This window comes from Zosterops lateralis (assembly GCF_965231275.1).
Source record: "Zosterops lateralis genome assembly, chromosome: 2".
Lineage (NCBI taxonomy): Eukaryota > Metazoa > Chordata > Aves > Passeriformes > Zosteropidae > Zosterops > Zosterops lateralis.
The window spans coordinates 86,802,339-86,816,275 of NC_139763.1; the positions used below are offsets into that span (position 1 = coordinate 86,802,339).

A 13,937-nucleotide genomic window follows, 5' to 3' on the forward strand; every position below is an offset into this window, starting at 1 on the left:
GATGCTTTTATGTGTGGTGGGGTTTTTTTCATTTATTGACATACAAAATACTGTAAAGACAAGGTTGTATTTCATCATCATCATCATCATCATCTTTTCATTCTTATTTTGGTTTTGAGTTAGTATTCTCTGGCAGCAGAAGTTGATTGTGAACAAGGTGTTTCTGTCTGTCTGTAATATGCTGGCTTTTCAGGGACTAAGTCCAGCATCTGGTAGCATATTCCCCTACCCTGAATCATGTGTACGTGTGTGTTTTGCATGGCAGCCTCTAGACTTGCCCAGCTTACCCCACATGTAGTAGTGGGGCATTACCTGAGGGATGTATCCAGCCATCCTTTTGAACAGGGAGGATAATTTCATTGCTCATGGATCCCAGTCTCTGCCACTTTGTCCATAAAAAGTGTTATCCCTGCTGGTGAGGAAAGGCACAAGTCTGGCTGCTCTCCAGGTGTGTTTATTTTCTGGCTGAAATAATGTCCCTGTAATGAAATTCTGACCTTCAGATGTGAAATTAAAACCTCTACTTTCTCAGCTCTGGTTACAAAGGGCACCACATTGCTGTTACCAAAGAGGTCTTGTGCTACCAGAAGACCCAAATGAGTGTTCCATGTCCATTGTGCTAGAGGCCATGCAGCAGATGTTACCTCTATAGTCTTTTTTCAGTATATATAAAGTATGTGAATACCTGTGCATAAAGGATTTTGTGTTTTGCCTTTTTTTTTTTTTTTTTTTTTTTTTTTTTTGAGGCTTTTCCCTAACAGCAGTGATTGCGTATTCTCTTTTCTGGTTTTTGAATTTTGCTCTGCAAAGGACCTGGGAGTCACCCAGAGACCCAAGAGCAGAGTGACATTTGCATGCCCAAGCGTGATTTGTAACACAGGCAGTGGCTAGGGAGGCACACGCTCATCACCTCCTTTTTTTTTTTTTTTTTCCTCTCTTCTTCTGTCCTCTTTTCTCCCTATTTCCCTCATAATACTGTGTAACTCCAAAAGCCAGGGTGGAACTGTTGCAGTGGGCTTATGTTTTGTGCACATCAGGCCGGCTGTGTGTTAACAAGGTGTCTCTTCCCACAGGGAATGCCAGAGCAATGGGCACGTCTGCTGCAGACTTCCAACATCACCAAGTCAGAGCAGAAGAAGAACCCCCAGGCAGTGCTGGATGTGTTGGAGTTTTACAACTCCAAGAAGATCTCCAACAGCCAGAAGTACATGAGTTTCACAGGTACATGGTGATGGTCTCATGCATCTGTTTTGTTCAGCTCTCCATGGTCAGGGCATGTGAGGTTTCATTTGTTTAATCAACAAGTAGGTCTCTCTTTTCAAGGAAAATGTGAATGAGATTCTCTGGCTGTTCAAGCACCCTTCTTCCTTTAAAATGCTGCTCTGTTAATCTGGATGCCCAGCATAGCTGCAAAAGAGGAGGTCAGTCAACTGGCTGAGCCTCCCAAACACATACTTTTTCTGATGCTCATGGCCAGCATCTGGAAGGCAGATCCTAGACTGCTGGGGCTGGCTTCTCCCTGATGAAAGTCTCCCTGGAGAAAACAGGCAGCTAAATTTTGCACCAGTTTGTGTTTGCAGGGTGGGTGTGGATGTTGCTTTTTGTATACTTGGGGTGAGAGTCTCTCTGCTCCCGTGTGCCATGGTTGAGGAATATACCTCAGCTGCCTGAGTGCTTGAAAATTGCTGGCTGGATTCCTCTAAAAGGCAAAACTGCCAAGATTTTGTGCCTCTTTCTATGGGTTATCTGCCCTCTGAAGGACATCTGTAACCACCACTCCTTTTCCTTTCAACTGCAACTCCTTCCCTTTCTAAGTATTAACCCCTGCTTTGATTCTTTTAGGGGGATAGAACCATGTCACCAGGTCTGGTACTAATTAGGAAGGCTCCAAGCAGGGATAAAAGCACAAATATTCCCCATATGTGCCTGGATAGTCAAATGAGAAGCCTATCAGTTGACTTGTGGGGTCCTCTGTGCTATACCAGGAAGTTTAGGTGGCTGAGAGTGAACATTTTGCAGTCGGGAGTCAGCTGCAGTGCCTCTGCTGGGGACTTAGTCCATTGATAATATTTTGTGTACATGGATGGAGGACAATATTCATTCAGGTTTTGCTCTGGACAATTCCACCCTCCTGCTGCAGGGATTTGTAACCCTTGCATTTGTCTGCATTTATTTATCCTCTAGTCCTTTATCTTCCAGGGCTCAGCTGGTTCTGGGAAGCTGGAGTTAGGGTGCTAATTTTGGGAGCAGCCTTTTTTTACTGCCTTTTCTAAAGAGAGCTTGTCCCTTACTCCTCTCTCCACTGCAGCTGCATTTGTAACTCATTTATAATGGCATTTTTATCTGTCTTTCAGATAAATCAGCAGAGGATTACAATTCATCCAATACTTTGGTAAGCCTGTCTCAAGTTTGGGGATTAAAAAACTTGCAAAAACTAGTTAATTACATGTAAACTTGTAGTTCTCTTAGTGTTTTAAAATCTGAACTGTATCTATTTCTATAGTGAGTACATGTTTATAAAACAGGCATACTCCTTTCACTTTTTTTTTTTTTCAACTGGTGGAGAATAAAGCAGATGTAAGTAGGATTTTCAGCAAAGAGTGCATTAGTGAATGGAAATTAGTGAATTAATTAGTAGAAATAGTTCTGTTTTCATAGAAGTTGGTCTTTTCCTATACCTACCTATACCTAATTTAATAACCATGCTGCTATCAGGTTTTATGTCTCTCTAAACATCTGTGACATAAAAAAGTTTATTTACTAATCTGCACGGTTTGATTTACCAAAGCTAATGTTGATTAACCAGACTAATCTCTAGCAGAACGGGAAATAAAAGGTTCTCCTCCTCTCTGCTTGACCTTTACTCAGCCCTTGCCAGGGCAGGCACCACTCCTATTTGCTTTGTTAGGAGACATGATACATTTCTGTGTGTGCCTGTGAGATGGAAGAAAAAACTTTCAATTTAAGACGGTTTGTAAAACCCTACAGTTCCCTCATTTCTTGTTTTCTCGTGGCCATGTCATTACCTAGAATTGGCTTATTATGCTCCTTTCCAAAGGCAGCTTACTCAGATCTGATTGTTTAGGACTCTCTGTAAAAAGAAAAGGAAAATGTTTCTGCCAGTGTTCATTATTACATGTCATTGTATGTCAGTCCTCAGTTTCAGTATCTGAGGTTGAAATTTTAAGTAAATCCTGATAAAAGCAGTAGTTACCAGTCTGCTGAGAGAGCCTGAGGGAGGACATTGGGTAACCTTTAATTTTGTGGATATTTCCAGTACACAGGTTTTCCTTGTTGCTTCTAACAAGCTAGGCTTTTGTGTTATGTCAAGTGCATTTTGACAATTATTTGTCAGGATGATGTTGACATCAAATATTTTAGGCTCAGTGAAATACTGTGTTGCTTTCCCCGCCCCCCTCTTTCTGAGGACTTTATTACTTTTCCCCAGCCACTCTTAGGGAAGTGATGATCTGCAAACAGAAGTGGTCTAGTGGGTTGAGGACCTCACCAAGTTTATTCTGAAATGCTTATAATGTAAAGAATATAATGAACTTCAAATCCAGTTTCAAATGTATAAGTTTAAAAGTTACTTTCATTCCTAATCAGGGTACTGCAGAAAATTCCAGATAACTTTTCAACCACTTATAAAACTGTTTTTAAACAAAATAATTGTTCCTATTTTTCCATAATTTTTAATGTGAGGAAGTAATTTTAAAAGATATTTGAAAAGATTTTGCCAGATTCTTCTTCCAAAATCTCACATTAATTAATTAGTTTTCAATCACAATACCAGAGGCAATGTTAACTTGACCTCCTGACTTTTGGAGAAAACATTAAGAGTTTGATGCAAATTGTAGCATTTAAAGTCTGAAATCTTTCTACTGAATGGTCAGGGTTTGAAGCAAGCAAAAAACCTTAAGAGACAGTATAAACAGGGACAGATATTTCTAAACTTGGGTGTCCCAGAACTTGCTGGTCAGCTGGGTGGGTGTTGGGAAAGCAGTGAGAGAGCCCAGGTCTGCTTAGGTCCTTGGGAAGAATATTGCTGTCACTCAGGCAGATGAGGAGCTCTGTCTGAATGGTTCTCTCAGGCAGTGCTGGACTTCACATCCATTTCCCATGAAGACCCAGGAACTTTGGATTTTGAATTTTTCAGGCATTGTAACTCACCAGCCTGTTCTGATTATTGTTTTTCTGCCCTCGCTTCAGTGCAGTCTCTGTTAGGAGCTTAATCCAGTGTTTGTGATTTTGTTTCTAGCATGTGATTGGGTTTTGATTTTTGCTATTTGTGCAACTCCATGCAGAATGTGAAGGCTGTCTCTGAGACCCCTGCAGTGCCCTCAGTGTCTGAAGATGAGGATGATGAAGATGATGCAGCTCCACCCCCTGTGATAGCTCCGCGACCTGAACACACCAAATCTGTGAGCAGAAATTCTTTCTTCAGCCTGCACTACTGCAATCACAGTCAAGCCTTGACTGACTTTGTCCCTCTGCATGGCTTGATGCTGAGCCCTTCTTGGGAGCAGGAGGGAGGCAGTGGCAGCCATCCCTTCTGGCAGAGTACCTTAGTGTTGTCACCTGCCAAGTTGTGGGGGGCACGAGTCCTTGATTAGTGATGCTAGTTGCTGACAAAGCAGCTATAGAAATGCATCCCTGGCAACAACAATAACAAGATGAATAGAAGTGTTTAAATCTTCACCTGACTTGTGTGTTTTTCTCAACAAAATTAGATATACACCCGCTCGGTGATAGACCCTCTTCCTCCGCCTACCAGAGATGTGGCCACCTCTCCTATTTCTTCTCCCTCGGAAAACAGCACAACAGCACCCGACATGCTGGTCAGGAACACGGAGAAGCAAAAGAAAAAGCCAAAAATGTCAGATGAAGAGATACTGGAAAAATTAAGTATGTCCTTGTTCTTTAAAAAAGTTAAATTCCAGGACCTGCTGTGTTGGTTTCTCAGAATGTCAATAAGCTGAAATGTTTCCCCATTTTGCGATCCCTTACCGAAGACATGGTCACACAGTCATGACACAAAACTGGGGGCAGATGTGAGGGGTGAGCTTGAATTCAAGCTGAGCACCTGCGATACTGGCCGAAGTCCTCAGGGAGTTACAGATCCTCAGGCTCTGCAAAACAGGCCCTGAGCAAATAACAACGATTTAACTATGAAGTCTGAGATCGTTCCACATCTTATCCTGTAGCTCTGAAGCATGAATGATTATATTGCCATGTTAGACATAGGGTGTCTAAAAGATGGAGAGAAAATTAATGCATCCCCAAGTTTGCCTTCCACAGCCTCATGCTGTAAAGTGACTTGGTTATTTTTAAGTGCTTTAACATTTTGTGGGTAGCCAAATTGGTGGTTTTTTTCTGAGAAAAATTCATCAAGTCTCTCACTTGTGTCCTCGTGTCTTTAACAGTTCCTACCTTCAGTGCAAGTGCTCCTCTGCTGCCTGGTGGTTTTGGGTTATCCTGTGGTATATCCAACAGCTGAACCAGCTCTTTCATGGAATTGATTGCTATCCTCACCCTGGGCCAGGTGTTATTAGAGTAGAACATTTCTAATTCTTTGAACTACTAATCCTGTATTAGTTACATCCATGCCTTGCTTGTCAGTTGGCTTGAATTCTGTTAGCACCTCTATGATAGGGCTGGCCTCTTTGGTTTGAGGGTATATTTGTCTGTATTTTAGGAGGAAGAGTCTAGTAGTTAGATGAAGACTTAATCTGAAGATATAAATTTAATTTTTAAAAAACCATTAAATTAGTATATTATTATTTATCAATAATTAAATATTATTAATATTTTTAAAGATCAACTCAATATTTAATATGAAGATATTAAATTATCTTAATCAATTTAATAATTAATCAATTATTGAAATAAGTAAATATATATTTAATTATTTTAATTAAATATTTATTTAAAATATTAAATTAGTAACTAATTTTTCTAAATAAAGCCTAAATTGACTTGATGGGTTATTAACTGGGACTGCTTGCTATTGGAAAACTCACACCCATTGTTTGAAAACACCAACTTCACTCACTCAGTTAGTAGGATCCTTTTATCATTAAGGATTCAAGACACTTTTGTGAGCGGGTAGGGTGAGCAGCAACTCTGGCAGGAAAAAAAAGTTCTATTCTAATAAAAATACACCCACTTCAGTCATGCAGAGAAGTGCAAGTGCTACTTTTGGGAGTGTTGGGAAGCAGATGTACCTTCTGACACCTTGCTCGCTCCAGGTGTCAGCTTTTATATGTGGGCTAGTCAGAAAAATGTTATGAAGTTCTAATCTTTAGTCTTAATCTAAGTAAAAATGTCTTTCCACTGAGGGCAATGGAGCTGTACTTGTGCAGACAAAGCAGCCTTTTGACATTTTAGTTTGACATAGAGCTAAAATGATTAAAACTGTAAAGCAAAAATATATTAACATATACTACAGATGTGCTAAATGCATGCAAAGGTTAAAAGGAGGCTGCTCAATCTCTGCCTCTCCGCAGAAACACAGCATTGGTGCAAACATTAATGAATCTTCATCTGACTTTTTGGAAGGTAGGAAGCACCCTGCTGTTTGAGAGTTAGCAGCATTAAACAGGGCAAAACTGGCAACTGCCACTTGTCCCCACAGCATTCTGTCCAGTCCTTGCCTTGGGGAAACATTTGCAGTCTGAGTTTGTAGCCTGTGTTAGGCTTTGAGGGAAATTTTCTGAATACTTGTCCAGAAATACCAGTCCTCAGGGCAGACAGCATTGCTTCTGTAATTGTAGAGTGGGTTTTGAAAAGCTGGATTTCTCTTCCTGCCCCCCTCTCCAAACATGGGTGATATTCCCTACTTCTACCTCTGTCTGTCCTAAACCCTCTGGGTTTGGCTGCTCTCCAGTGATGTCTGAAAATAGCCTGCTCTTGCTCTGCTTGCTACTGGATTTCTTGGCTTAATGACCATGGGCAGTTTCTTTGCCAATATACATCTGTTAAGGCTCAGCCCCAGACCCTGTGAGAGCAGCACCATATGTTGGCAGCTTCGATGACTTGCAAACACCAATTTGGATGCAGCTCTGCATCCCTTGATCCTGTTAGCCACCCTGGTGCTGTTAGAGAGAAGACTGGCTCCCAGCTGAGCTCTAGAAATTGCTGGCTCTGGTTCCTTCACCCTAGAAAGGGTGTAATTCTTGCCTGCCATCAGGGAGTTATCAATATCAGTTAAAGTTTGCAGCCACTTGCAGCCCTGTGCTGTGGAACACCAGGCAAAGTGCTTTTCCTTTTGGAGAAGGCAGTGATAGATTTTTTTGCTTTTGGGAGAATGAGCTGAGATCATCTCAGGTCGCTCTCCAAAACTGGAGGGATGCTGGTAACTGCTGCTAAAACCTGTGATGACTGTCAGGTTCCATTGCCCAGGACGGGCCAGGGGAGGTTTGACTCTGAAGGGTTTCTCTACCCTCTCTCCTGAATCTTACAGCCCAGGCACTGGGTCAGTAAATGGTTGTAGTTGTGCTGGTATGAAAACATCATAAATACTTTTTTTTTTTTCTGCTACAAATTGTCATGGTGTAAGGAAATCTTTGACTGGTTTTATAACAGACTGTTGCCTCCAAGGTGGTTGAGACCCCAGCCTCCAAATTCTGAGACATTGCAATGCAGGGGCATCTTGGATCAGCCAGGGTGTTGAAGCTGGGAGTGACTTTAAATAGCAGATTTCCAAGAAATAATTGTTTTTCCATGTGTTAGGCCTGTGTATCTCCATCCTGCACCTAGTAGTGACTGCCAGTGAAGGTTAAATGTTCTTAATATCTGTGTCCCATCATTTCTGAAGGGAAGTTCCTGATACAGGGGAATGCTGCTGCTGCTGTATGTGCATAAATAACTGAGCACTTCCTTGGTGTCTGTGTGCCTCTGGATTTCTGATAAGTGGTTCATGAGACAGAGCCTGCTGTGGTCAATGGAGCTGTTCTTCCAGCTAGTTCTTGTATCTGTATGAAAAAAGGACTTGAAGAAAATCCTCTTGGTTTTTGTTTTTTCTAGGAAGTATTGTGAGTGTGGGCGATCCAAAAAAGAAGTACACGAATTTTGAGAAGATTGGACAGGGGTTAGTATGTGCTTCTTCTCTGTCCTAAACCTTTCATTTCCTTATGCTAAGAAGAATTCACTGAAACCACGCTAAGTTAGCTTGCTGGAAATGTTGTTGGGGATACTTTGGAAAATTTATTTTGCTTGGTTGGTTGTTTATTTGTTTTCTTCTTTTGTTTTTGGTTATTTTGCTGGGTTCCACATGCCCCCCAAATCTTCTCCTGTTCCTGGCAAAGTCACAGGGACTGGATTTTTGTGCAATCGTGTTGTAATATAAGAAATTATGCCACTAGATGATCAGGTTGATAAGTACAGCTACAAGCAGGGAAAGAACTACAAGACCATCTTCAGTTTACAGATTTGCTTCTGAATCAGCTCTCCTCAAGGCATGTGCTGGGCCTCTCTAAGCAAGGTAGGGGGAAAGTAGAGGTTGTAGGAGAGACTGTACTGAGGCAAAACACAGATCTGCACTCAGGTCCACGTGCTGAGGCTCAAACTCCTGTTTGCCTCACTACAAATGCCCCATTTGTTTACTTCGGCTGATCCTGTTGCTCTGTCATGTTGGGCATGCTCTAAGCCAGGGTAATGTGGTCATGCCACTTGAAATGGAATAAACTCACTGTCCTACAGTTTGCTGGTTTAGCAGCAAGGGTTCGGATGACCATAGTGTTCCTTATTAGGAGCTTTTCTCCCTGTAAATCCTCTGGCTTCTGCCTCAACAAACAGCCTTGTCTCAGAAATATTTCAGATGATGTTTACCACTAGAATTATTGCATGTAAAGGAATGGGATTGAGAGCACTTCAGAGACTCAAGTGGGAAGGGGTATGTGTTAAACTCTCACTTTGAGACACTAATAAGTGATTTTTTTTTTCTTTTCTCTGTTTTGTTTAGAGCCTCAGGTACAGTTTACACAGCAATAGATGTAGCTACAGGACAGGAGGTAAGTGCTGCCAGAGTACCACAGCAGTGGATTTTGGATTGTGTCCCAAAAGTTCAAGTTGATGCTACAAAATAAAGACTGTCTTTCAGGGATTCATGGCATCTTATTTTTAATGAGGTCTTTGTTTACTTACTAATGAGACATGGTTGAGTGGTCTGAGCAGAGAACTGGAAAAAATGACTTCCCAAGTTTTGATCCCTGAATCATTTCATATTTATAAAGATTCTGTGATTGCGAAGGTTAAAAGCAAATGTTTGGACTGGGCAGTTCCACAGTAAAAGTTTCTCTCTTCCCCAAGATTGCTGTCTGTCTCCATGCAAACTCCTTTATTTGCCCTCTTCTCCTTTGCTTCCTTCACTTATACTACTTGACTTGCATAGAAATAGTTCCTGTCCCACCCTTTGCCCACTTACTTTCTGGAATTGTGAGACAAGGAATGCCTGCCTTGTCTTTTTTCCTCTCACAAATATTAAAAAGTGCCATGCTTATTGCCTGCTTAATAAACTAGAAGTGATGGATATGCAGCATCTTTTGAAACCTTTATTTTATGGAGGATTTTTTAAAAGATGAAAGTTCTTGTTATTCCAGATATATTTATTGAAGTCTGCAACAATGTGTGTCTACTTTGTATTTGTACAATGTAAGAGTTATTCACCAGTAAATTTCATAATTGTCCTTTTTGTTGAAATGCCTTCACCTCCTTTTTCAGTTCCCAAAGAATTAATGCAGTTAAATTGCAGCTTTTAAGGAGAGGTTCTCATATTTATTTTGAAACAATGAGAGATTTTATAGGAGGGGAAGTCCTTTGATGATTTGCTGCTTTCTTTCTGGACCCCTTGGGGTGACTCCCATGTGAAAATTTGAACTCTTGTATTACAACAGACTTTTAAATCGTTCCTATTACACTAGTGTGATCAGGCCCTGAATTTTTAAATCTGCATTTGGGATTGCTGTAACTTTGTCATGCTGTTGCTTGTTCCTTTCTATGAAGTGCACTGAACTCAGGAGCTCAGTGCAGGGAAACACTGGTAATTTCTTTATCTGCACAAAATGCCTTCTCTCTGTTCTTCATCTTTCATTCTTCTCTCTGGTCTTATACAAAGAGCAGCATGGGGTTTTTGCTTTTGTCTTCTTTAAGTACTGTTTGGCAGCCCTCATGAGGACTGTGGAAAACCAGCATGTCTGTCCACTCTTGCCTTCTCGTGTTGGGATTTTTGTATAGTCTGCCCTGCTATACTATCAAAATGCTAATTGTATCCATCTATATTGGCACTCTGTGGCTTGTTTTTTTTAATCCTTGTTTTTGTGAGTTACTGTAGTTGCTGGGTCCTGTCCATTCATCCAGGCTCCTTTCTCTGTACTTAGCAGTTTTGTAAAGGCATAGTTTCTCTTCATTCCTTTTGCCTAAATATTGTACCAAAGACAGTTGAGTTGTAACCTCTATAGTTATCTCTGCCCCCAGCTGTCCTTTACTGATTTGAAGGGTCCTCTGAGGGTCAGGTGCTCTCATGAAGTACTGGTAGTGAGGAAACTTGAATACAAGAGTTAAAAACGTGTTGTAATCTTCCTGCTCTTTGCATACATACATGCAGAGCAGATATCCTGAAACAGGAAGAAAACTACTAAACCAAAAGGCTGCAGCTGACAAATCCATCCCTGTTGCCCTTCAGGCATGACTGGACATAAAGCTGACTCCAATTCATTTATTTTCAGCCTTTTATCTAAACATTGGTGCTTCTCTCTCCCAGGTCTTGTTGTGACAAAAGAAATAGAGTTGCTACTTTGAAGTAGTAAGCATGGTTGTGTTATTTACCCACCCTACTTTAGCTTTCTAGAATCTGAAATTTGCATGGGGCCAGAGGAAAAGACATCAAAAAAAGTTTAGAAACATCCAATTAAAATAAAATTAATAAGAGTCTTTTCAGAAACAAGAAGTTTTTGACATACCAGTCTGTATCAGAGTAAGGGGATCTCTTTGTTACCAAGAAACTGTAGATGGAGATGGCTATTCATCTGTGACATTAAGGCCCAGTATGAAAATGGCAATTCCCCTCATTCTTTTTTTCATTAAGCATCATCCAGCATGTGTGGAAATGGACTGGCTGCAGGCACTTGTGGAGTTATGGAATTCAGTAGCTAATGATGAAAAAGTGACCTCATGATGAAAAGGTGTTTTTTCCTCCCTCATGTGAATGTGGGACTAAATGGACTGGTACTGGCAGGTTTCTGGGGGACTCCTGCAATAATGCTTTACTTGACTTCTTTTCACTGCAGGTTGCAATCAAACAGATGAATTTGCAGCAGCAGCCCAAAAAAGAACTGATTATTAATGAGATCCTTGTGATGAGGGAAAACAAAAACTCCAACATTGTCAACTACTTGGACAGGTATGTCAGTACTTGAAGGGCTCGCAATGGGACACTGGAAAACACTTGGTTGTCAGTGAATTAAGGGTTCCTGGCTCAGCTTAATGCAAGCGTAGGACAACCTTGCATTGCTTAATGCATGTGCCAATGTGGGTGGCCTGGCAGTCTCTCTCCAAAATGAGAAGAAACAAGTATCTGAACCAGGGTTAATGGGATGTCTAGGCTCCCTTCAGAGGTGCCGGCAACTAAGGTCCTGTCAGGACTTTATTTTTCATCTCTCTCCTTTGCCAAATTTGACACAACAAACTTCCTGCTTATTTTCTTCCTTTTACTAAAGGAGAAATAGCAACAGTTTGAAATGTATTATTTCTATTTGCTTTCCTCTTCTTTTCTTTTCTACTGAGCAGTGCTGGTGTTCTGCTGCCAGAGGAGCAGGGTGCCTCCAGAGTTAGATGTAGTCTTGTCCCTGTGACTGTCCACTGAGGTTTTTGCACAGTAGCATAACAGCAATGAGGGTGAATGACATATGACACATAATGTGACATCTGAGGAGACCTCAATGCAGCCTTGCACTATTTTAAGGGGACTTGTAAAAAGAGGGAGAGTGACTTTTGAGGCAGATAATGATAGAACAAGAAGGAACAGTTTTCAGATGAAAGAGGATAGATTTAGGTTAGATATAATGAAGAAATTCTTTACTGTGAGCAGTGGTCAGGCACTGGCACAGGCTGCCCTGGAAGTGTTCAAGGCCAGGTTGGGTGGGACTCTGAGCAGCCTGATGTAATGGAAGGTGTCCCTGCCCATGGCAGGGGTTTGGAATTAGATGGTCTTTAAGGTCACTTTGAAGCCAAAGCATTCTATCATTCTATGATGCTGAAAGCCCAACAGGTAAAAGCATTTCATGGTGGCTTGAATTCACCACCATCATCACAGTGCTGCCTTGTGTCAAACCTATGTCACTCACTTGTTAAAACTTTGAGCTGCAGCAAAATTTTCAGTCTGCTGCGCTCAACATCTGAATGTTGATTGACAGGTTTGTTGATGACAGGTTTGCCTTATTGTAAGGGTGAAGACTGCTTGGATAAGGTGAGCTGCAGACTTTAGTCTTGGCAGCTTGGTTTTTTTGTAAGATACAAAGAAGAGATGTGACCTAGAATCTCTGGAAATTTGAGAGAGGATTTGCACGCTTCTTGGCTCTGCACGTGTGTCAAAATCTAATCAGCTGTTTCTTTAATGGATTTCTTTTGTAGGCTTTTAATATGTTAGCCAAAAAAGGTGGTCCTTATAAACTGAAACAGTTGTTTTGCTGAATTTTTGTGGTGATGTGTCCCATGCATAGCTGTAAAGAGCTGCTTTGTTGAGGAGACAGAAAGTCTGCTCCTGAAATTTTTATAACAGAGGTGTGTGTGCTGATGTGTGTGAGGGAACTGATGCTGGGCACACGCCCTCTTCCTAGAGAGAGGAGAAGAATGTCACCAGTGTAAAACGAAACAAGTGGTTAAGAATTGGATCTGGGCTAGAATGGTTATTTCCTTCTGGCTCATTAGAGGCTTTGCTTTGACAAAACTGTTTGAGAGACAGGCTCTTCCTGTTAGGGAGCATTGCTGTGTGCATGCACTTGCCTTGTCCAGCCAGTGCATTTCAGCTGCAGGATAGCTCCATGTCCTGCTGTCTTGTTCAAACTTTCAGCAACAAAAGCTGCTGCTTTTGTCCTCCACTTTCACTAATCTTTTTTCAGAGGGATTAGCTTTTGTTTGAGTGCTGCACATGGACAGAACAGCAAGTGGGATGAACACGGGGGTTCTTGTGCCTGTTATGCCACTTCAGCTTTGCAGCTGCAGGATCCCGTTGCTGGGGAGCTGTGTCCCTCCTACCTGGTCTCATGTGCCTGTGCCTCCCAAATGCTGAATTAAGTTGATATTTGGATGCCACTTGCTGGCTTCTGCCTCCTGCTGAAGGAGGTGGAGGAAGGATGTGCTGATCACTGCGGGGCCTGGTTTCTGCTTTGTGGTTCTGTTTCAGTGTCGCCCCTTCTGAGTCAGTAATGGGAGCTGCAAGGTAGTCATTGGCATAAACCAGCTCTCTCAGCTCCTGCCCTTGTGCAAGGGTTTCCTGTGCTTTGTCCTCTGTTAATTGCATGGCCTACTTGCTTGTGGTTAAGCAGCTTTTCTGCTGCAGTTGTAGCAGCCAGCATTGCACAAAGGTGTGCTGTGATATTTAAGATAGTGACACGGCCTAATTCAGCTGTACTTGGGAGCTGGATTTAGAAGCATCTGGCTCTGAAGACAGTGACACTAGTCTTCTGTACAGACAAACAGCCACTTGTGCTGAGTTACCTGCTGGAGGTGCCAGTTCCTTTCTGCTGCATGAAAGAGGCCCTCAGAGCCCTGCTTCTAAACTCAGCCATCTAAACACAGGCATTAGATGCCTAACACTAGGCAAAGCAAACTCCTGCCCTTTAGTTTTGTTCTCAATAACTCCTTAATTTAATAAACCCTCCAAATAAGTGGTAGCCTCTGTTATTCCAACCCCAAACTGTAGTAGGGATGGATGGTCAATG

The 13,937-nt window shown here is 41.7% G+C and overlaps 1 protein-coding gene across 7 annotated transcripts in view; it reads left to right on the forward strand.

Annotated features, from left to right (window-relative positions):
- The window catches only part of PAK1 (p21 (RAC1) activated kinase 1), a 75,418-nt gene that overhangs the window by 47,223 nt on the left and 14,258 nt on the right, over nucleotides 1–13,937 (forward strand). For all 7 annotated transcript variants that reach the window (XM_083884850.1, XM_083884846.1, XM_083884845.1 and 4 more), the window contains 7 exons: nucleotides 1,074–1,221; nucleotides 2,355–2,392; nucleotides 4,305–4,421; nucleotides 4,731–4,905; nucleotides 8,026–8,089; nucleotides 8,963–9,011; nucleotides 11,286–11,398. In XM_083884850.1, coding sequence (XP_083740976.1) covers nucleotides 1,074–1,221; nucleotides 2,355–2,392; nucleotides 4,305–4,421; nucleotides 4,731–4,905; nucleotides 8,026–8,089; nucleotides 8,963–9,011; nucleotides 11,286–11,398 — 704 coding nt within the window. The remainder of the gene's footprint in view (nucleotides 1–1,073; nucleotides 1,222–2,354; nucleotides 2,393–4,304; nucleotides 4,422–4,730; nucleotides 4,906–8,025; nucleotides 8,090–8,962; nucleotides 9,012–11,285; nucleotides 11,399–13,937) is intronic.